The following is a 23332-nucleotide window of genomic DNA, read 5'->3' as shown; positions in this document are numbered from 1 at the left end:
CTGAGGTATTGAAATGAATAGCTACTTGTTATTTCAATCTCTTGCTCCATGACAACTTTACCGGACACGAATAATGTTTCTGAATTAATTCAAGAGATCTCTGTACAGCCTATGATTAAAAAAATATTCAATTTTCATTGCTTTTCAGTAGTAGTAGTGGTCAAAGCACAAGTCTGCTTAGTCTGTCTGAGTCGGTTGTTCGGTGGTAACAGGTTACTTCAACAGTTCAGGTTAAAAAGTGTGTCATTCACTTAACTATGCGGTATCAATGCAATTCATCTCAGCCCATAACAGATGACATGTTCAATAGAATATGTAAAGTATGCCTCCACCTAGTGATGACTATGTACAAATAATAGAAATTAATAATAATTCTACTACTTAAGAGAGTAGTTGGCTCCCATTTTCATTAATTAACATGTGCTCTCATACAAATATTCACTTATACAAATGCACACTTTCCAACCTAGAAAATTAGTCTAAAGCTCAATCTGTAAAAGTTTACCTGTAAACTCTGACTCAGGAGGGGAAGATAAACACATTCTAGGTTTCAAGCAAGTTCGAATTTTAAACAATAATGTATTTGTAACAATCATGACTATGATCAGAAAAACGAAACAAAGGGAGGCTGACTGTAGTGCTGTGGAATTTAAGTGTTAAAATCTTATGAGAATTTAAGTTAGATAGTCTATTTTTAAACTAAATGGTAAGCAAACCACACCTCCACTTTGCAACTTTGTTTGCCAAAGAAAGTATTTGCTAAGCTTCTTGGATCACCCTGTTTTACAGATGCAATTGCAGATGTAATTACATGAAATTCCTAGGAATTTGTTCACCCCAAATCGGAAAAAAGGCAATGAAAGGACAAATGGAAAAACCAAACTAAAATAAAATTTAAAAACCACACCAGAATTCAAGCAATCCAGCGCCTAAACTCAAACTCGAGTTTTTAACAACTCTCGTAATCCATATAAAAATACTCCGTAAATGGGATCAATTGCAGGCGCATCCTCAAAATCAATAAACTTCAGGAGGAGGTTTGAAAAGCCAGGGTCCCTTGTGGAAAATGTTCTTCTGGGTTTTCCTTTCATTTGTACCGTCTGGGAACTGCCTTAAATGTCTTCTCAGGCTGACTACGCTTGTATTACCATTTCAAAAAGTCTCCCCATCCCATTAGTGGTCCATGAATCACAGCTTAAGAATGACTGCTCTGCTGAAAACCGAGAGGTATATTTTCTAAAAGAGAGGGCAGGACACTATTTGCATTTCTCCCCTCGCATTCAAATTGCCTGCCATTGTCCATTTAACACCTTGAAACATCGGAACCCATCCTCTCCCCAAAGAATGTCAGCGGTAGAAATCACTCCTACACACACACAAAAAATGTGAATCCCTACCATATCGTCTGGCATCCCTTTGCACACAAATGCGAGGTGCTGCCTTTCAGCGAGAGGACAGCCAAGGCTCGCTGTGCCCAGCCAACTTTAAATATCTGCCTCGCTCATTAAAGAGAAACACAAAAATGGAGTAAAGTGACTTCGCCAAGATTTTAAAAAATGTAGTGGCTGAATACAGAAATACCAGCACCAAACATGTAAACAAGTCAGATTTGATTATCTCTGAGTGAGTTCATTTAGGATTCATTTTTCTCTTTGTTTTTTCAAGAGTTTGATAAATTAAGGGAACGTGTGCAATGTTTGGGCACATATCAAGACAATTTTTTTTTTTTTTAATATTAACTTACATTACGAAGGCTGCAAAAATCATAATGCTTTTAAATTAATTTAGCTGTTTTCACTCAGGAGAATCACAGAACCTTAAAGTACTAAAGATTCAGGAAAGCCAAGCTCCTTTCACATTTCTGCACTCCCTTTCAGCTATGGATTGCCAGGACTATGAAAATACCATTTTCCCTGTTTTATGAGTACACAAAACACAGCACCAAAGGCCTCGCATCAGAGGGCTTTATCAAGTTCACCAAACTGGATATCTGTAGCAATAATTCTTATTATGTGCTTTATCTTGAACCAGCCTGTCTTTACGAAGCTATTTACCCTTTCCCTATCAACCCCGCTGACCAGAAGATAATCACCATTTTAAAACATAAAACTACCACCACATGCATAATTTAGAGAATACAGGTTTACAGCAGCACTAGTCCTTCCTACGAGCAGACGTTACCTCATTTAGCAACCAGCTAAATAAAGTAAACATTAATAGCGTGAACTCTTCGGCCAGGCACCCATTTTTTTTGCCGAAAAAAAGATGCTTAAAAAAACTGCTCCCCGTCGCGACGGTGGGTGCTAAGTGACCTGCACCGCTGTCCTCCGCGGAGCTGGTTGTCCCTTGGGAAAAGCACAGCTCCGGTGGCACTGACCACAGCCCGGACAGCCCTGGCCTCTTGCCTGCAACGCTGCCCGCAACACTGCCCGCGCCGGCTCATGCGCTGCCCACGAGATGGCAGCAATATGTTTATGAATAATGCAGCAAGAGGCTGCAGCCCACTGCCATTTCACATGCGAGCTGCAAAACACGTCTCGCTTCTTTGGCTGTAAAAAAAAAAAAAAAAAAAAAAAAAAGAGGGGAAAAAAAAAAAAACGAACCAACCAACACAACCCTCCGTGAATTCAGCAGAAAAACGATGGAAAAGTAAGCAGCTCCGCTGTCGCGCTTTGCTTATGGGTAAGCTGCCCGGATTGATTTTTCATAAGGTTCGGCGTTATCCAAGGCACAAGGTGCTTCTTGTGCACTCACATATCTGTCCGGGCCCTTATGCTCAGCCGTGCTTCTGCCCCTGACAAAATTATTTCACATGCACATTAAGCATTAACTGCTGTTCTGTTTTATTTTTGCAACGCAGAAAATGCCTGTGGCTTGAAATAAATATTTTCTTTTCTGATGGACAAATAACATCTGCACTTCTGAAAGCTGCAGCGTAGCTGTCAAAAGCTAAGTGATTCATATAATTTCTTAAGAAGCACATGTGTATGAGCATACACAGACACTCATACCTATCACAGTCACTCACGTATCAGCACTTACATCTGTCAAAAGATGGGCTCTTAAAAAAGTGCGGTGAGCTATTATAATAATCATTTTTAGCAGACAGACATCTATGTACACATTATGTCAGATTTGGAGAATATGGGTTGTGGGGTTTTTAAATCAGCCCGATTTTCACAGAAAACTTCGGCTCGCTTTTCAGATCGATTTGGGAGTTCTCTGGGGTTTTGTGAGACCCCAGCTCTGGTGTGCTATAGGAGCTGGTTGCCCTGATATTTCATGGCCTGTGGTGAGTAGCACAACAGAGGTGTTCTGCAGTTCTGTCTTCATCAAGACTTTCGAGCCTTTTCAAGACCTCCATGAGTTGTTGAAGTTACACTTCTCAAGTGATTTTTTTTCCAACACAGTGAAATTTTCATGAAATTTTTCATGGGATGATAATTGAAAAAAAGGAACTGTCTAGTTAAGAAAATATTTAGCTACAGATCAACCGAAGTTTTGTTGAGAATTTTGAATCTTCCTTCAAGTAGCCAAGTACAACAAAATGTTGCTTACCAGGAGTAAGCATCACTATTTCTGAAAAGTAATAATTTTTTTACATTATCAGTAAAATGGTGACTAGGATTTTAATTTTTTTAAATTAAAAAAAAAAAAAAAGGCTGTCCTGATGTCATAGACAGAACACATGAGGCCTTTTTGCTGATACCGCTGAGGGTTTTGTGTTATCCCAAACCAGACACAGGAACCACAGAAAGTAAGAGAAATATATTAGCTATAACTTTGTAGCAGCTCTACCCTAACTACTCAGCTTGTCCCTTTTACAAATGAAGTTGCTGTTCCTTGAAATGCTTGAAACTGTATTATAGAGGTTGAATATATAGAGAGCTTCCTTGACATTCTATTATGGAGGTTAAAGACTCAGTTTTCCAAACCCTTTAAATTCAGATCGTTGTCAAAGTGGAGTGTCTTCCTGCTGATACCATGCCTATTTTCAAGCTGTATATAGTTTGAACCATAAAGTACAAATCTTTTGGTCCATATAAAAAAGTCTTCTCATTTTCTTTAATGTATCACTGGTGTTATACGTATGAAATCCAAGGCCTTAGAGTTTGTATGTGTCTGTCACAGGGTGTAAAAGTTTGCTGTCACTGCTTGTATCGCAGGAGTAATGAAATGTGTCCCTCTCTCCACATTTTTTGGGGGGAAATTGGCTTTATTACCTGGCATTCCTTAAAACATGAGTCACATCAAGAATTTTTGCGTCCGTGTCTACAAAGCAACCTGAATTTAATTTCACTCTCAATATACTCTCTTTGGGCTAATGTCAGTAACATCAAGCCTAAGAGCGGAACACCGGTGGGAGAAGGCAAACACACTCATCCACCCAGGGTGGCTAAAGCCTGAGCATTGCTCACCTAGAACTTCTGAAACAAGGGTGAAACTGCATATCCCATAGCTTCTACAAGTGCCCCAGTTACCAGGCTGTTGCTTATTCTGGATTAGATGAGGATCTTCTTCTTTCTCAGCTAATGCTTCTACCCATTGTGTTCTTTAATAACCAGGAACAACTCCTTGGGTCTCAGAAGCAGCTACTGTCAACACAGGTAAAGTGATTACAATTAAATCTGCCCTTTTCATACACACACACACACAAATTGCCAAGCATCTCTAAATGTCTCTCCTCTTTATCACCTTAAAATGTCATGTTAAAGTCTTTAGAAGACAAAGTGACTTCTCAATTGTATAATGTTTAGAATGCATATTGTGTGCAATTATTTTCTGCAAATCTTTCCCCACAATCAAGGATATTTTCCTTCTTGCACTATGTACTCTCTCTTACTTTTCTTTTTTAATCAACAATAAAAGTTTGGCATACAGATATGCAACAAAACACAGCTCTACTGCCATTACTTGCCTAAGGTCTTGCCTGGTTCTGCATGCTAAGAGCACTACTGTAACAGCAGATCCCAAAAGCAAAGGTTGTGATCTGAACTGCTTGACACCTCAGAAAATTTGGGGAATTGAGTAAGACAATCAACTAAAGAAAGCATAGTTTCATTTGTAGCTTCTGGTTTAAAACAAAAGAAAAATAATAGGGAAATTAATAAAGAGGCTATTTTTCAACAGATGTAAATAAGAAGTGATTCTAAAAATGTCCACAGAGTTACACTATCATAAAAGTAGAATGCGAGTCAGGTCCTTGAACCCTGAAATCTGTATACATGCTGTACATTTAAAGTGTCCACCATCCACAGCTCTGACTCTGCATTTTGTATGCATTTCTGTCAAATACAGTATCATGTGGCTTTCACAATGAAAAAAAAAATTAAGAATAAAGACAACTAAATTCAAGAAAAAAAATGCATTCACTGATCATGTTATATACAGATTACAAAAGAAAAGGGCTGATATACGGAGAGGTCAGAAGATTTTCTGCAACTGTCGATTAGGTTTTACTGAATATTTTGGCAGGGGCTTTGCTGGTAAGGTCACTAACAAGGCAATTAGAAGAGAGAAATAAAACATAATGCAGAGACCATTCCACATTGTTGTGTTCAAGATCTCCCACTTACACCAGTAAAAACAGAGTACTACTTATGTAAAAATACACACTCGAACATCTCTACGATGATGATTCAGACCATTTTTGTGCTTTTTTAAAACTAATTATAAGTTTATTTTTTAAAGAACTTCTTGCTGACACCATCTAATAACTGTGTGATGTGGCTAAGTCTTTTAATTAGGCAATATCCAGGTCCCTCGGATAGAAATTAAACCACAGTCACAGCAGTAACCTCCAGAAGCGGACAAAATGCTGTACAGATGTTTTAAAATGACAACAGGTCCATCTAATGCATATCTAATTCAAAGCCAGGAAAGGTTACTGCGCGCCTCGTAGGACATGCAGGCAAGAACACTCTCAGGCTCAGGAAACAGCATTTTCTCCGAGGTAAGGACCACCAGAAGCTTCATATCCATCTGAGTGCAAGGTGGCTTTTTTCAGTTTGCCTCCTCTATACAGCTTTTATATTTAAAAACATACAAAGAAATCCAAATACCAATCCCAGCCTGAGCCCCTCCACATTGTACTCTCAGTGCTTCCTCTAGAGAGATCATGGAAAAGAAAATTATCCCTCCCATGGCAAAAAGCGGTGACTTAAAACATTCCTGGGAGGCATCCAGATACTATACTGATCCTACAGTATGTAGAACAAAATAGCTTATCATTCAGATTATGCTCTTGGACAAAGCTGGATAGCTTCAAGGACGAGGGAGTTACCCTAGATCAGTGCCATAAATGTTATTATATATGAAACAGCTGCAGGATAAATTCTTTCATATTACACATAGGTACAGTTGTACTTTCAGCTGTCTCACTGTTGAAATACTGTATGTCTTACACAGATTTTTCTATTTGTAAAAGACGCTTACAATTCTTAGTTGCATATGAATGAGTAACCCCTTACAGCTGCAGTGCATTGAAACAAAAAACAGTATCACACCAGATCTGTGGCAAGAGCCAGGGCATTGAACTCCAGGAATTCTTCATATGAAACCTTCCTACAAAGTGAACTTGGTAAACAGGGAAAAAAATATTACTAAAGAAACTAAAAAAAATGTTAGTTAAACGAATAGTGTGATTAAGAGAACAAAGCAACTTCACCCATTTGTAAGTACGCTGCTCGTGACCTTTTTTGCACTCTTCACCTCTCTCCTATTTTTTTCTTCTCTTTTTTGAATCATCTGAGAGAAATCTTCCAAAACCTCTTCAAGGAAACAGTCTACAGCCACAAGACTTTGTGCTAATGAAGCTCCAGAATTATGAAGCCAGAGGTCAAGAGCAAGTCTTCCATGTCGTCTGGGCGGAATTTGAGATTAGAAGGGCTTATTGACTTGGAGTAGAGGGTGAGTAAAGCAGGGGAAAGAATAAACTCCAGTTGAAAAGTTTACTAGAACCAGGAAACATTGAATATTGAGAAAATCTGTAAACTAACCTAGTTACTGGTGCCTCAGCAGCCATATTAGTACTGACTGAAAAGCAGCCTGTCATGTTATTTTCTTTTTTGATAACCCGCATCAAAATGCACCTACCCAATATCAAACTAAGCCAAATAAAGGAAAGAGGAGAACGACAGAGTGACATAAGCACTGTTTCTGTTCCAGTTGCTGACTGACAACACTGCCATCCCTTAACATGGTTTTATTTAGTTATTACAACCATCTCTCTGTAAATGACACTTAGGATTATTTAAGATTATGTTGTAATCCTTTTAATCCTCAGTGCTTTAAATTTCAGGCTAAACACCAAAGAGCAAACTAGCACTTAGCAGAAATATTTAAAGCATGTGATTTGAACATAAATCTTCTTTTATTCACCACTCCTCTGATGAAGACCTAGTGTATCGCGTCATTCAGCCAGCAAGAGCAAACAGCACGGTATCTCACTGCAAACCGCTACATTTCCCCACATCACGTGAAGCCGTTCCTAACCAGTTCTTTTCCTTGGTGCTAGCTATATCATCAATAAAGTAAATGAAGGAAAATCAGAAGGTTATATTTTATGAGGTGCATATTTTCAGTTACTATGAAGGAACACTTGAAAAAAACCCCACATAATATGTTCATCAAGAACAGAAATAGATTGCATGCACAAATTGGATAGTGTGAGAGACAGATCAGACTTATCCTGTTAAACAGAGAGTAGCTCAATTAAAATGAGTGGAGTAACACTGCTGAAAACCTCATGATCAAGACCAGAAACCCAAATCTTCCTGCCTGAATATCATTTACTTGCAGTTTCCTCTTTTTTTTTCCTGCATCCATCATGTTTCCAATTAGTTTTCTTTATGATACTCCTGTACTCCATCTTCTTGTTACCATCCATTAACTGTCATATGCTTAGATTTTAAATTCAAGATTTCCTTCTTTTTCTTCAAACCAAAATCTCAATAGTCATTTTCTATTTCTAATCTATAATTCATGAACTCAAATTGAGCACCCAGGCTAAATCAAACTCCAAATCCTGCATCTACTCCTAGTACAACATATTAGCAGAAAGCAACCATTGCTCTGTTTGAACCAGAATAGAATGTTTTATTATTCAGAAAGTAATGAAACAAAAACCCACCAACTATGCTTTGTTGCCACGCTTTGAAGACATAATCATACTTATTTCTGATCATTTCAGAGTTAAGCAGCTAACGTATTTAATCAAATAGCAATGCAATGCATCTATATTTAGGTCACAGAAAAAAAATCACCCATGTTCTTTTCATTTGAACAAACCTATGAATAAGTAGACAGACATTATCAATCTTATTCCCACCCGCTAGGGATAAGTAGATCATCAGAAGTGTTTCCTGAAATATTCAGTATCCAGGTACAAACTGACCTCTCCGCTTTCGAACTCGCCTTGGATTCCCTCCAGACTATCTCATAAATCTTCGTTCTCTCTCTAGTCCCCTTCCCACTCTATCTGCTCATGTAGCACCAGTCTCGTTCAGTCCTTTCCTTTCCCAAAATGTCACCACTACTGATGCCAAAGCCTTCTCCTCTTTCACTCTTACCATCTGGCAGAATCTTCTTGTAGCTCTCTGTCTAAACAATGCTCCATCCCTTTTCAAAATGTGTCTTAACATATGTCCTTCCTCCCATGCTTTTACTTCTTAATGTCTCTCCCACTCACTTATTGGCTTGATGAAGACACGTTTTAATGGGTTCAAACAGTAGTGCATGAGTTTCCTTTCTCACATTATTCTGATTCAGTGGAGTTACACCTCACACTAACAGAAGTGAGAAGAAAATGTATTGCAAAGTCTTCATACAACCAGTTTGGTAAATCAATAACAGAGCCTCATTTGTCTTTACATTGGAAATGTATTAGCTGCAATGAATCACCACGCCAATATGCATTTCCAAACATAAATTTTGCTTGCTGCAAAATGCGAAATAAACCCTAGAAACTCAGAAGACCTGTCAGTGTGCTCAGGGGGTTGCAGGAGCGAAGGCTAAGGTTATACTTAATCACATTCCAAGTGAAAAAGCTGAAGATTGACAGCAAAACCAAAATATTTATTCTAAAAATACCTAGGAAATGACAAAGCTCCAAGTGTTGTCTCAAGACAACCTGAAGGATGTGGGGGGTATAGAAGCCTAAGTCTCACTGTCTTGAAGAGGACGAATATTTCTAAATATTGCATGCGCTTTAGAAAGATGTCTAGAAAAATAAACCTTGAAAAAGTCTCTGTAACACCCAGTTGACCCAAAGAGGTTTCTTTTCAAGAAACCATGTACAGTCCCTCAAGGGTTTTTTGTGGTCGTTTTTTTTCTTAAATCCCAGACGCGGGCACAGTTGGTTCCTCCAGCATGTTTCATCGGTGATGATGCCAAAGGACTATCTGGTAACTAACAGTATCCTGACCCTGCCACGTTCCCTTCTGCGTCTCTCCTCCCTTTATTGTTTGTATTGTTAAAAATTCTTCATGTTAGAACTCTGGGAAACAAGTCGGTTCATAGAGAATAATATTTTGATGTGGCTTGATGCAACTTTTAGTGAAACAAAAAAAAAAAAAAAACCCTTTCTACTGATATTCATGGGAGATGGATTATGTCCAAAACCTGAAGATGTTGCAATAAACTATTTTAGCCCCTAGATCCTGGAATGTTAACCTTGCAGTAACGCTTTTCTCATCCTTTCATCTTCTTGGGCCTTGATCCTCCTTTTCAATTCAATGGGATTTAGATGAAGCAAGTAAATAATATTTTTTTCCATCAATGAAGAGTAGTCCTATAAGAAATTCATGTCCTTCTATGCTGGCCCTGACAGAGGCAAGCTTTTAAAATCCTCCCCTCCCCTTCCAGAAATGAACCTGGGTCATCACCGTCTGAGGACCCTGAACAGCAATAAAAATAAACAGAGTAACCGCACTGTGTTGGAGCAGTGCTTGTATAAGCAGTTTGAAGAAGTTGTGTTTATGGAAGTCCTTTAGGTCAAGATTCTAGGCCTGAACCCAAAGCAATTACCTACTAAGTTTTAAAAACAAATTGAATATAGAGCATTAATCAATAAATCAACAGGTTTTCAAGTGTTTAGGAGACTCAGTCATCAGAAATCCTTCTCTTAGAAAAACAGTAAACTGATGCTTGATAAAATGTTACACTCCTGTATTGGTAAGAAAAACGCTATATTAAATCAGTCTCTAGTTATTAAAACCAAAGAAATAAAACCTACCTCTTAACAGAGTTTATACTCAAATGAGCAATGAAATGCATGCGTTGGCTCTTACCTGAAAGACATTCTTTCTGCTGGATTTCTCCGAGGTCCACTCAATGCGAGCACCACACAAATCCACACACTCAGGTTTATATCCTGGTTTCTGGAAAGAAAAAAAATCAACCATGAATATGGCCTGACTTTTCACAGATGGGGACAGTTATCAGATAAAACAAGAATAGATCAAGTTTAAGTGACAGATTATTGTAGCACAGCTGCTGGTATTACTGAAAAGAGTTCATTATTCCCTGGTATTATTAAATAACCACTTCGGAGGTGTCTTAACTCAGAAATAAGGTTCTTATACTAAACACATAATTTTTAAAATAATTAGATGGTTTAAAAAGCAGTCTAATGCAACATAGAATAGATGAAAACACAAATGCATATACATTGACCAGACATTTGAAATGCTTACTTTGCAAAACCTCTTGAAAAGCCGTTGGGTTTAAAGGTAAAGTTTTGCGGGCTTTCCAAATGGAAATTTAAACTGATGCAGTTGGAAAGGAGAGAAATTAGACAAGAATATACATCATATCTGTAAGACAAGCCATCTCCTTTCTCCAAACAAATTATCATTTCTAGCTCCTAAAAAAAAAAAAGAAAAAGAAAAAAAAAGGCTTTGAGGGCACACATGACATCAAGAAAGAGCTCAACGCTAGAGTAGCTCCACACAGTTTGCTACTTCGCAATGTCAGTCCGTGCATCCCAGAGTGACACAGCTCTGCCTCCCCAGCTCCTCCGTATGGATGCAAATAATTCAAAGAGCACGTTTGTTTGCCTGGATCATTTACATTGCTGGGAGTTGGTGTAAAGCACAATAATGCTCATTTGCCATCTAAATTCCTTCTCCAGGGATTCTGCCTGTGCAGCAGTTCTGGCAAAGCCCATGTAGTTTAGAGCAGCCTTTGTAGATTAGGTTACTGCACATCCCAGACAACAATAAAAATACTACTGTTAACAGTATAAAGCACTAATAAGTCCCTTTTGGGTAAGATATGGAGTAATATCCACATAACGCAATTAATCAGCTTGACACATCTTTTTTGCTCTCTTGTTCTTAAGCCATTTTACCTTAAAAAATGACATTGGTGATAAAGAAAACAGACTTAACAGAAGTTAACAGTGGCCAGTCCAGCATCAGCCGAATAATCAGCTTTCAAAAGATTGCTCACTGAACTTCTCTGATGTTGTTATTAAAGGTTAAAAAAATGTGTGTTCTCCAGGGTCCTTTTGAGATGGGTGGAAAAGGACCTATTTAGGTTAAAAGAAGCAGAGTAAGGTATCCTGGTCAAGTAATTTGCAGCCAGAGTCTCTGGAAGTTTTCAGTACTGGAGTTGTAATTATGTTCTCCGTTTGCCAAACCATAAAACCACCATGGTTCAGCTCCTCTAAAACTGACAGTCCTGTGTGACTTTGTTCCTTTTCTTATTTTTTTTTAATTATTTTTTTAATAGAAGAAATATGCTGTTCAAAACAGAAGGATCTTCTTGTGGCTAAATCACTGGAAGAGCAAGGTTTGGATTTTTTTTCCCCCAAGTCTGCCTCAGACTTCCTGCCTGGCCTCCGACTAGAACTTAATCTTTCTGAATTTTTCATAACAGATCTGTTATTGATACTTGATTTTACAAAGATGTTGTGAAATTAATCAGTTAATACTTGCATGGTAAAAGCAACAAAGTTGAAAAACAAACACTAACCGATTAGTACAAAAAAATATTCAAATAGGGGGAAAAAAACCCAACAAATTTTCAGTATTCCAGTGCTATACTTTTATAAATAGGGCTCTGGTGCCTCCTTTGACTAGATCGTTCCCTCCTTGGCCAGGAGATACCCCAGGGAAGTTTCTTGCCCAGGAATCCATGCAATGACCAGGTCTGCACCGCACAGAGCAGGCAGCTGTGTAACCCATCATGAACACATAACACAGCCTCGTCAAAGCGGGTCACCTTGATTTCTTTGAAAAAATTATCCAGAAAGGTAGCTTGAGTCTGAAAATACTTTAACAAAGAAGGGCAGCTTTATTCCGCCAGCAGAAAGATTCAAGAAATTTTGGAAACACATAATGAGATGAAAAGAAGAGATTAAAACATAAAGAAACAGGAAATAGTTTCTTGATAGTGAAGTATACTGGGCTACAGGATATTTTCCTCAGGAAAACTGCTGTGGCATTTCACACTGAAGTGTGAAAAAACAATGGAAAGTCCAGGGAGTTTTTGTAGGAAGACAGACTAATGAACTCGGTAGGATTTTACCATCTCTAATTTCTATGACTGTACAAAAGTGTATGCAGCAGCAGAACTTAGAACAAATCGTAGACTCACAGAATGGTTTGGGTTGGAAGGGAGCTTAAAGATCATCTAGTTCCAACCCCCCTGCCATGGGCAGGGACACCTTCCACTAGACCAGGTTGCTCCAAGCCCCATCCAACCTGGCCTTGAACACTGCCAGGGATGGGGCAGCCACGGCTTCTCTGGGCAACCTGTGCCAGTGCCTCACCACCCACCCTTTCTAAAGCCAGGAAAGTGGCTTTAAGTACTGGAAAGCCACTATAAGGTCTCCCTGGAGCCTTCTCTTCTCCAGGTTGAAGAACCCCAACTCTCTCAGCCTGTCTTCTTGGGAGAGGTGCTCCAGCCCTCTGATCATCTTCTTGGTCCTCTGGACTTGCTCCAAGAGATCCATGTTCTTTTTATATTGAGGGCCCCAGAGCTGAAGGCAGTACTCCAGGTGTGGTCTCACAAGAGCGGAGTAGAGGGGGAGAATCCCCTCCCTTGACCTGCTGGTCACGCTGCTTTGGATGCAGCCCAGGATACGGTTGGCTTTCTGGGCTGCAAACACACATTGCCGTGTCACATTGAGCTTCTCGTCAACTTGGACTCCTCTGTGCACTCAGTGCACACAGCTTAATGTTGTTGTTGTAGTAATCTGGAGTTTGTTTACAGCTCTGATTTTGTAATAAGCAGAAAAGTATAAGTATGTGCGTCTCCCTTTCCAGAAAGGATGGGGTGCAAGCTTACGGTATTGGATAAGTGAACACCCTCCTGCTATGTACAGCGATCAGCTGCAAAACTGCTCTTTTGGAGAATTTAGCAATTCTGCCCACAACGGGATATGAGGTGTCTATGAACACCGTACAAGACACGTGGGTATGGCATAGTTTATGAAGTTTCTGAAGAAAACTACATGAAAAACCTTTCAGATCCATCAAGCCTGAAACTGTCCATTGCGCACATCAGCCCTTCTTTTGCACCTGGGGAGCTCCACACAAGGGGAAGCTCTGCTTAAACCCATAGGGACCACTGGAAAATTGCCTAGAAATTCATTCCAGCCTAAACATTGTCCTGTGACACAGTTTTCTGGTTTATGCATTACTCAGAGACGCTGCAAGAGAGTAAGTTAAGGTTACTGGGAAAGCCGGAGCACTCCACGTCCTTGCTTCGTGTTTTGCAGTCAGAGCAATTATGTTATATCAATGTTGTTGGAGGGGGTTATGCTGTAAATTGATACAAGTGTCTGCTACAATGAAATCTTCCTAAACATGAATATGGATTTCAGCAGCATTTTCACTCAGTAAATTACTTTGCAGATGGGCTAATAACCTGAGGTTAAAATAACCTCTGTTGAATAAACTATCTCAGGGAATAAACAGACTACTTTCTCTTGGTCAGAAAGACCAACCGATAATAGAATTTAGCACTGGTGAGAAAGAACGGAGCTGTGATCCTTTTAGATCACAATGCCCTTAATTTAAAATAAAAAGCAAGTTACATTCATATGAATCCTAGAAAAAAGCATATCAAAAGCATGACCAGAAATGATCAAGGCAGTAGCAGAAGGTAATGATTTAGCTACATGGGATGCAAACTTGCATTTTCAGTAATATTTGTAAACAAGCTCATTTTCTGAATCTCTCCTCTGTGTGCTTTAATTGTTGTGCTATAACTATTACTAATGATAATACCAGATATCATCTCTAGCTTCACCAGAAAGCTATGGATCCCAGTCTTCTCCATGCAAATCAATGAGGAAGTTGTTATAGTGAGTCCTACACCTAGAGTCGTACAAAGGAACAACAAAAACTCCTTTTAGCTATCACTGGTTCTTTGCATTAGAATATTATTAAAGATTTTGGAAAATATAATTTTAAATCACCTCTAAATGTTATCTTATCATCAGGAAAAGAGGTATGATTAGAATGTGCTTTCATTTCCCTCTCTACTGTTGCCTTTTTTGTGAAATATCATTCCTTTTATAACGATGCTGTCTTATTCTAAATTTTCACTTCATGTACTGTATTTAATAATTAATAATTAATGAATATCTTTATAATACAAAGGAACATTAATCTTTTTGTTAAGTTACATCATTTTCCTGTTAACAATAAAAATGTGTTGTTATAAGTCATACTATCGTGAATGAACATTGCCTTTATTACATTATTTAATTAATGGTTGAGCTCCCCTTTTTCCAAAGTAAACTACAGCTCGGAAAAAAAAATATCTGTAAGCAAATAATTTCTATTGAATTGTTTTTGTATTATTTCTTTTCCACTATCAAAATTACATCTGGTTAAATGGTTTACAAAGGAAATAAGCATTGCATTTGCTTTATCAGATGAGATCAGCGTAGCGCTTTAGCTTTTTTTGATGTGTGAAATTCGGGTTTAAGAAATTGCTTTATAAGATTTTGAATACTGACAGCTCTTGTTGTTTTCAAGGTTAACTCAATTTGTTTATTTACCATTGCATATAAGTTATATGCAATAGACAGAAAATGTAACTTTAACAGCTTTTTCTCACCTAGTGAACATTGAGTTCAGAGCCCCAGTGTTCAGATCAAGCATGGAATAAAAAAAACAAACAAAAAAAACAAACAAAAAAAACCACACAAAAACCACACTTATTTTTTTCCCCATAATGAGCAAAATATGGCATCAATATGTCTGTGTTCTTCCTGACACAGGAGGCAGTAGGTGTTATCTCACTGACTGTGAGCACTGGTGATGACTGAGACTTCAGGGAAAGGGACTGACTTCTCAGAAGATCCCTTCTCATGACACACCTTAATTTTTTGAGTTAAACAGATTGAGATCTGGGCCAGAGTCCCATTCTCCAGGCAGGTCTACTTTAGTATCTAAATTCTTAAAGAGCTAATGGGGACTTTAACCATGTGGAGGAGTCTCAGAGCAAAATCAAGTCTCCTGTGTGTTGCATTTACATGAGTCCATTTATCTCCTGATATTTCAGTGAGGGCTTGCAAAGAGAAAGGAGAAGAGGTAGCAGGCAGAAGTGTAAGACAGCTAGTAAATTATAAGATTAGTTCTAATAAGCTGACCTGAGACTTTTTTTTTTAATAATATATAATTCAAGTTTAAGGAAAACAGATGATTCCGAAAAAAATATTAATTCACACTATACTGTTTTCATGGCTGAATAAAAGTAGTATTTTCCAGCTGTACCAGCACAAAGAGAAGCAGAAAGTGCCAGATTTCACCCTTCACTTACTTTTATTATTTCACCTATTACTTTTATTTTTGCTACAACCCTCACCTTCTTCCCAAAAAAAGGAAAGCATGAAAAGATGTTCTTTAAAGCTGATTTTATGGCAGGTGGCATTGGTAGATCAAGAATATATAGAAGAAAAAGTTTGCATCACCTGCCACAGGAAAAATAGCTTATTGTTTGTGACTCCTGCCAAAGAGAGCACCTTTGTGGCCACCCATCACGCCAATGAGATTTGGCAGGTTCGATCAGGCCTTGAGAGCCTTTCACAACAGGGCTTTGTCAAACCTGTCCCTTCACTGCCCACAGTGTCACACATTTACCGAATTCCCTTTTTGTTGCCCACATTCGGGTTCGTGGGCTCAAACTCGGCAGTAACTAGCACTGAAGGGATACACGCCCTTATTGCTTGCGCAACGTAGCTGTCACATCTCCGCAGACTGAGATCGGTCTTCTTTCCTTGGGGCACAATAAAAAGGTACTGCAAATTTCACTTTGTAGTAACTACAGGCTACAGAAATTGCATTAGCTGCATTAGATGGAGTCATAGAAATATTCAGGAAGGTTAGCGGGATATGGTAGATGTCACATTTATACTACGATAAAAAAATCACTTTGCTAACTTACAATGTTTTCTGCTTTGGTAACACCCTATATTAAGGTGCCATTTATAAATAATTTATTATTATTTATTAATGTATAAGCTACTTTATAGGATGGTAGATAACAACTTAAATTCATGTATTAAAGATGCACATACATGGTTTAATACAATTTACATCTCACAATATCCTTTGCAACAGATTCTCATCGCATCATCTGTTAAGCATTTATTACTAATGCATTTTATAACATACTTTATAATACATTATTTGAGGAAGTAGCTGCATTTAGTGATCATTTTCATAAATAAGAATAAAGCATTTATAAATGGCACCTTAATTTAAAGTGTTACCTTCACATTACTGGGTAGTCACTCACCATTTGTCTCACTTTGCAATTATTCTCAAAATGCACCTCTTAATAAAGGACATGCTAAGTCCTATTTCTTCTCATACACTACATCTGATTAAAAGTTTATCAAGGCACTTTCCTTCAGCTGCTTTCAAACCTTTGAAGGTTGCCAGCTCAGTCTGAATTTCTCTTACGTAAACACCAAAAACTTTTTATACTGAAATAACAGTTGCAAGGAAGCTGAGTATATTGCATGGTTGATTGCTTACCAGGTTGGCTAGCGCCGGCTGCTTGGATTCTTTGTAGAATTCCATTTTCCGAGCAGTGAGAACAATCCAGGACGTGGACCAGTTTTTCCTTAAAAATAAGACAAAATTTAAAAAAGAAAAAATCAGTAAGGCGTGCAAGCAGAAGGTAAAAGATGCTCCATTTGTAAGCTTTGGTTTTAATTATTTCATGTCAGAAACAATGGTCTAAAGCAATGCACTTCCACCAATATCGATTGAGTTGCACCATCCTAATTATACCTGAATGTGGCCTAACGAAGCTTGAAGGGCTTCTTTCTCCTCATTCATGTTTTGAAGCCTATCTATGTTACTTTTCCACAGGAAAACAGGGGGATTATTCACACATGCTTAAAGTTCATATATAGTTAAAGGACTCCAGAACAGCTGGTGCCCTTCTGGTAACTAATACTTAAAATAGGATCGAGAAGGAATAATGTAATTTCAATCTGATTATCCAGAGCTCAGCAAAGGGTCTATTTTGAAAGGTCCCAAATACTTTCTCATTTCCTTAAATTAAAAACTTACAGGAGAGCAAGGAAGATAAGAACGATATCTGAGAGAGGTTTAGGTAACCATTAAACATCAGGAGTTCATGGTGTAGCCCTAGAGAGCTGGAAAACTGCTGGGGCCAGGGGGAAGTCAAAATACACATGGATATGTGGAAGTGTCCCCTGACGCAGAAGAACATAATAATCAACTCAAAAGAAAATGTTATTATATGTATTACATATAATGTGATGTTTCAAACCACCACATAATCATAAACAAATGGACTTGATCTGATAGAAAACTATTTTTAGATCAACATCTCAAGTTTGACTCTCCAATTTGCGGGTCATAACATCTGATATTTACAAAATTACTCATGAACCCACTATTTATTTGCTTTATGTGAATGCAAACTGCAAATCTGAACATTTTAGAACAGACCTGAAAATGCATGAGACAAGCAGGCTGTTTCACATGGATGTTGTAGTGCATTAAAAGGAGGGAGCTGCCTGTAAGGACATGGAGGGCCCAGGGAGGAGCTGTTAGAAACCCTTTTTCCTCTCTTCTGTCTTCCCTAGTCCCTCTGAGTTTTGTCTATTTAGGTATTCCTAAGTAACTCAAGCAAACCCATTTTTTATTCTAGCAAAACCTGGCTTTGTAGAGTTTAAAAGCCTGTCAGTCTTCTTCTCGATGCTTACTTCCAGATCCATCTCAAAGCTCTGCTGCACTCAATATCTCATCAAACCACACATCAGGCATAACAACAGGCAGTTTTTCTATTAATGACATTCCTATTCAATATGTTTGAGTCTTCAGTTTGAGGAGCATAACCAATATTACAGATGAAGCCCTAACGCCACTGGCATTATCAGAGGAACTACACTCACTTCAGTGTGGGCAGGATTTCACCCAGCACCATCTAACAATCATCCCTAAAATGCAGCCAACAAGAAGCAACAGGGAAAGAAACTCTCTGTGAAGGAGATTAATACGTCCAAATTAATTAGGGCTGCATTTTTTATGCCATGTTAATGGGGGAAAAAATAAAGAGAGAGACATTGAGGAAGAGAAAGAAACAGTAGGGTTTTAGAAAAGCACCTGACCATCACTGACAAATATTTCCCCACAAAAGGACAGTGTTTGTAAGTCACTTTGAAATTTTCAGCTAAATTTATTACCACTATAAAGCTGTATCCTTAGCTAATGTGAACTATGGTCATAGCTGTGAATTGTGTACATTGGATAAAGAACAGTTCAACCTCAGTTAATTATTTTTTAAAGTATCCTTAGGAAACGAGTGCTGTAGCTGAGAATCACCATCAAGGTAGTGAATACAAGTTGTCTATTGGTAAGCACAACTTTAGTTCTTTTTCATTTTCGCTATTTTTTTTTTTTTTTCTGCTCAAAGAGGTCTCATAAGTGCACAGGGGAGTAAGTGGCCAAGCCTGCTATGTGCCAGTTTAAACAGATTTTCCTATCAGTTGGATATCCTGGATAAATATGGATTATCAAAGGATTAAAACCCTTGGGATGCAGCTTAGATTCAGTACCCAACTTACACCAAATGCTTGACATTAGCTATAGAGAGGAACATTTCTGTGTCATGGACACTTCTATTAGGCAGAGTGCTGCTTGCTCCGGCTATTTGTGGGGCAGGTTTTTCTAGCTGAGAAATACAAATCAGTAATTGTGTTTTGTGGTCCCAGACTTATGTGCAATCTTCTTAAAAGATTCAAATTTCTGATCAAACTAGCTGGGAAGTTTGCCAAGATTTGAAAACATTTCATTTCAACCTGGACCTCATTTAAAAAAAAAAAAAAAAAAGTAAATGTAGTTCTGTCTATGGCTTTGAAATAAGAAGTCAACAACAAAGAAAAAAAAAAGTCAGTGATAGGTATTTCTTAAATTATATCAGTTGAGATGTTTTACCCAAGCTTCTTTCTGAATTTTAAGGGGACAATGTTTTAATTCCATCAGGAATAAGAAAATACAGTGGTTTTGCAAGAGACTATAGGAATTATAGAAGGTATGAGAATGCAACTGAATTTCACCATATTTTCCACAAGATTTTTTCCCCTAAATCTAAATTCTCGAGTTCTTTTATTCTGCAATTGTTTCATTTTAAAAGTGACATTTTAAAATCAAAACTTCATTACTTTTGTGACCTAAAGATAAAAGGTATATAAACTAGACAACCTTTTTATCAAATTGTCCATAAAGTCATCTGTCAGCTTGAAAAAATAAAAAAAAATTCTTTAAAGTCTATTAGTCTCTATACAGGTGGGCACACGTTGTATTTCACGGGCTACGTGCAGCGAACTAAGGTTTTCAAGCTTTTCAGAAAAGTCAGTTCACAATATTCTAATTTTTGCCGTGCGGCACCAATATTAGTCAAGAAATCACTTCCAGCCGATGAAGTTTAGGTAAGTGAAAGGAGGAGCCAGACAAAGAGTAGGCAGAGTAGATGAATCCCTGCTACGCACCCTCTGCCTGTGTAAAGAGCCATAAATATGAGTATGCAGAGAAGACCCAGCCAGCACCGACAAGGACATGGCGTGAATTCGTCGAGCCAGCTCCAGTGCCAAAGTCACGGTTCCCAGTCAGAGCTGCATTTGCATTCTGTCAGATGAACACCTGATGGCAGCACGTTATAGCTTCAGTGGTGCTCACAATCTCTGAGGCTATTTAAAAATACCAGCCTGATCTTCAAGGCTATTTAAAAATACAAGTGGCCGAGCTACGCTGCCTGTGCCCGCGCCGAGCCGGCATGCAACGCCAAGCCAAAAAGATGCTTTGTGCTATGGGACCCCGACGCTCAGGGAAGGTTTGGGCATGTCCGCAGGCGATGCCCAACCTACGCACGCTCTGCAGAAGCTTCTGCCAGTGTCCAAAGTGAGGAACAGAGTATTACTGGCTTCAGTGCCTTTTCCCAAAACGCGAGTTACGCCGGTTTCAGATGGTGGCCAGCTGCGGCAGGCTTGGCCAAGTGTTGGCAAAGTTCTTGCTTCAAGGTTGGACTTGGTGACGCCCAGACTCCCTTTTCAGTGAGCATTTCTAGGATCCTTATGGTTTAGCACTATATAGGTATGAGAACTTATTACTTGGCTCCTTACTCCAGGCAGAAAACGTAGTATTTCACATTACTCTCTCATTCTCATCAGTAACATACAGTGCTGGTCACATCACTGCTACTCCTTTCCAGGCATCTAAGTACAGCAAACCATAGCAAATCCTTCCATAAAAGGCAGCATTAATATTCACATTATTTTTAACACAAACAGTGCCAAGTGAGTAAGTGCTGATCACTTTTGATAATCTTGCCTTGGCAGCTCTGTGCCGTCACCACGTGGTGGTTCCTACATCCCATCCTTGACTCCTGAAACACACACTCAGCACATAAAATTTGCCCACTGGAAAATATATTGTTGGTTTGCCTGGTGCCTTAAGGTTGTCCTCAATATGTGTATAATATATATAATATGGAGCCTAACACTGACACGTGATGATTGCATGCAAAGAGCCTGTTAGCTGCTGTCACTTGGTTTCTGGGACTGTAATCATACATTGGCTTAATACTGAAACAGTGGCAGTTTGGCTATTAGCAGCAATAATGGCTAGATATACTTAAACATGCATCAACTCTGAATTTTGCAACCGATAAGTTCCATAACATTCACATATAATACCTTAATTTCTTGCCACCATCTGCTATTTTAGCTTTTAGAAGATATCCTTCTTTCTCCACTACCTGCAAGAAAGAAGAAAAAACATGTCATAACCATATATTTTATTCAGATGAATGAATCCACTTAGTACATGTATAAGAGTCTGCATCTAGCTAATCTAGTGTGGAGGCATTTTATCACTAATTCTCAGTTTAGTCACCTATTGTTTTCCAATACAGTCAGTTCTTTTGAAAATTTGCAAACAACGCTTAAAGTCAATTAGTACACAGAACTAGTCTTGGAAAAAAAACCCTAATAATATTCTATTTGTTCAATTAGAAGAAACTTATTTTAATGCAGGCAAAGTTTCTAGCTATAAGTAAAAGATGAATTAATTGAAAATATATTGTAGGCAAGTCACGTCAAGGTATCATTTCATATATTGAGTTGCAGGAGTCCACATTTCAATGATAGCTATGAGGGACAGACCATACTTCTGTAAAAGCTTCTTGATTCTTATATTCTAAAGATAGTCATGTTTAGGGGCAACCAATATCAGAGAAACATTAAATATCTCTACAACAGGAAAAGTTACATTGCCTTCATAGGTGCCACGTTTTGCTTTGAGCTGGCACCGAATCAAGGCTCACGCAAGGTGCTAAGAAGCAACATGCTTTTAAGTGGTGTTGCCTTTCAGATGAGCTCCGGTATTGAGGCGCTCAGCCCTCACGGCCCCTAAAAGGTCACATTTCCCTGGAGCGTGTGCATCTATGTGCAGGGAGAACCTGTCTTCAAGTTTCCAGCTGAACTAAATGATCTCATAGTATCTCGCAGAAAAGCAAATCGAGCAATTCTGTCAATTCTCGACACACGAGCTGAAACGCGAATTGTAACAAAGGAAAACACAGCTGTGTTGCGCATTTTCCAAAATACACCCCAAAAGGCAAAGCCCTTAGCTATTACCTATAAAAAGCAGCATGTGATATTAGCAAATTGATGTCACCCTTGAAGATCCCACACTCTGCTATTGCTGTTGCTGAAACCTGGTCCCTTTTCTGTGGGGTCAGAGCAGGCTGAGGACTCTGCCGGTGCGCACGAAGCTGGGACGCCTGGTTGTAGGGTACCAACGTTGTACTTGAGTTTTGGCACATTAGAAGCAAGTCCTAGGCTTGCTGTTTTGTTTACATTTCTCTCTCTTAATTTCTGCTCCTCCACATCTCTGAACACTTTCCTTAAGCCAGAGGTCCTTGCAGACACTCGGGTCTCTATGATCTGCTGAAACATCCCTTGTATAGCTGTGATATACAGTCTAGGATAGGGGTTATTTTTGGCTATGTGAATTTATATTTAAAAACTAAAAACCAAACAAAACAAGATGACTGGTCTTCAGCCAAACCCATTGACCTGCCATCTCATCAGGTCTCATTAGCTAAGAATGTCCCAGTCGTGTCAGTAATGGGAAAAGAAGTAAAATTGTGATTGAGAGTGGGTCTGTTTTCCCTTTCAAACACTACTGAGTCAATGCCTGACTTGGGGATTAGAAACTCCACGTGGTCTTTATAGTAAATTGTGTCACAAGGCTATTTTGTAACAACTTCAATAGAATTTTGCTGTCTGCAAAGCCATTAAATAGCAATAAAATATGCTTTAACATGGAACATAAAGATTTTTAAACCAAACATATCTGTTATTTTGATTATACGAAATATCATGTTATTAACACTGTAATACGTTTAACTATTTCCTTAGATTTTTGTCTATTGCTGGTACACAGCATTTAGTGAAATGTATACTGTGTACATGTCTGTCTGTACCTATGCAAACGTCTGTAGGTCTGTGGACAATGATTTAGGTGACATTCTCAAATGGGTACACAAGGATTAGTGTGTGCATTTTCTATAATTTGTACTTATCTCATGCAAATTCCTGTCATGCATATCATTGCCATAGAAAACCCAGAGAGAAAGTATGTAGGGATTATTGTGCAGAGTCATGTCACTATTTATGTAGTGATGGATGGATGAATTATTAGAGCTAAAATAAGACTTAATCCCCATCTCCACCTTTTTTTTTTTATATCAAACTTACATCTTTCAATATTTTTCTTCCCCTTCTAACCCTTCATTTTTGTAGCATAAAACTTCTGGTGCTTGGCCAGGG

The 23332-nt window shown here is 38.5% G+C and overlaps 1 protein-coding gene across 2 annotated transcripts in view; it reads right to left on the bottom strand.

The window, feature by feature from the left end:
* Positions 1–23332, bottom strand: part of ARHGAP15 (Rho GTPase activating protein 15) — a 337681-nt gene that overhangs the window by 257028 nt on the left and 57321 nt on the right. For both annotated transcript variants that reach the window (XM_010575190.1, XM_010575189.1), the window contains exons 5-7: positions 21194–21255; positions 17001–17088; positions 10290–10379 (exon numbers count right to left, since the gene is read on the bottom strand). In XM_010575190.1, the coding sequence (XP_010573492.1) occupies positions 10290–10379; positions 17001–17088; positions 21194–21255 (240 nt within the window). The remainder of the gene's footprint in view (positions 1–10289; positions 10380–17000; positions 17089–21193; positions 21256–23332) is intronic.

The sequence above is a fragment of the Haliaeetus leucocephalus genome, unplaced genomic scaffold, assembly GCF_000737465.1.
Source record: "Haliaeetus leucocephalus isolate CR32 unplaced genomic scaffold, Haliaeetus_leucocephalus-4.0 Scaffold451, whole genome shotgun sequence".
NCBI classification, from domain to species: Eukaryota; Metazoa; Chordata; class Aves; order Accipitriformes; family Accipitridae; genus Haliaeetus; species Haliaeetus leucocephalus.
The sequence above is the reverse complement of the archived record's forward strand: the minus strand, read 5'-3'. Positions and strand labels throughout refer to the sequence as shown.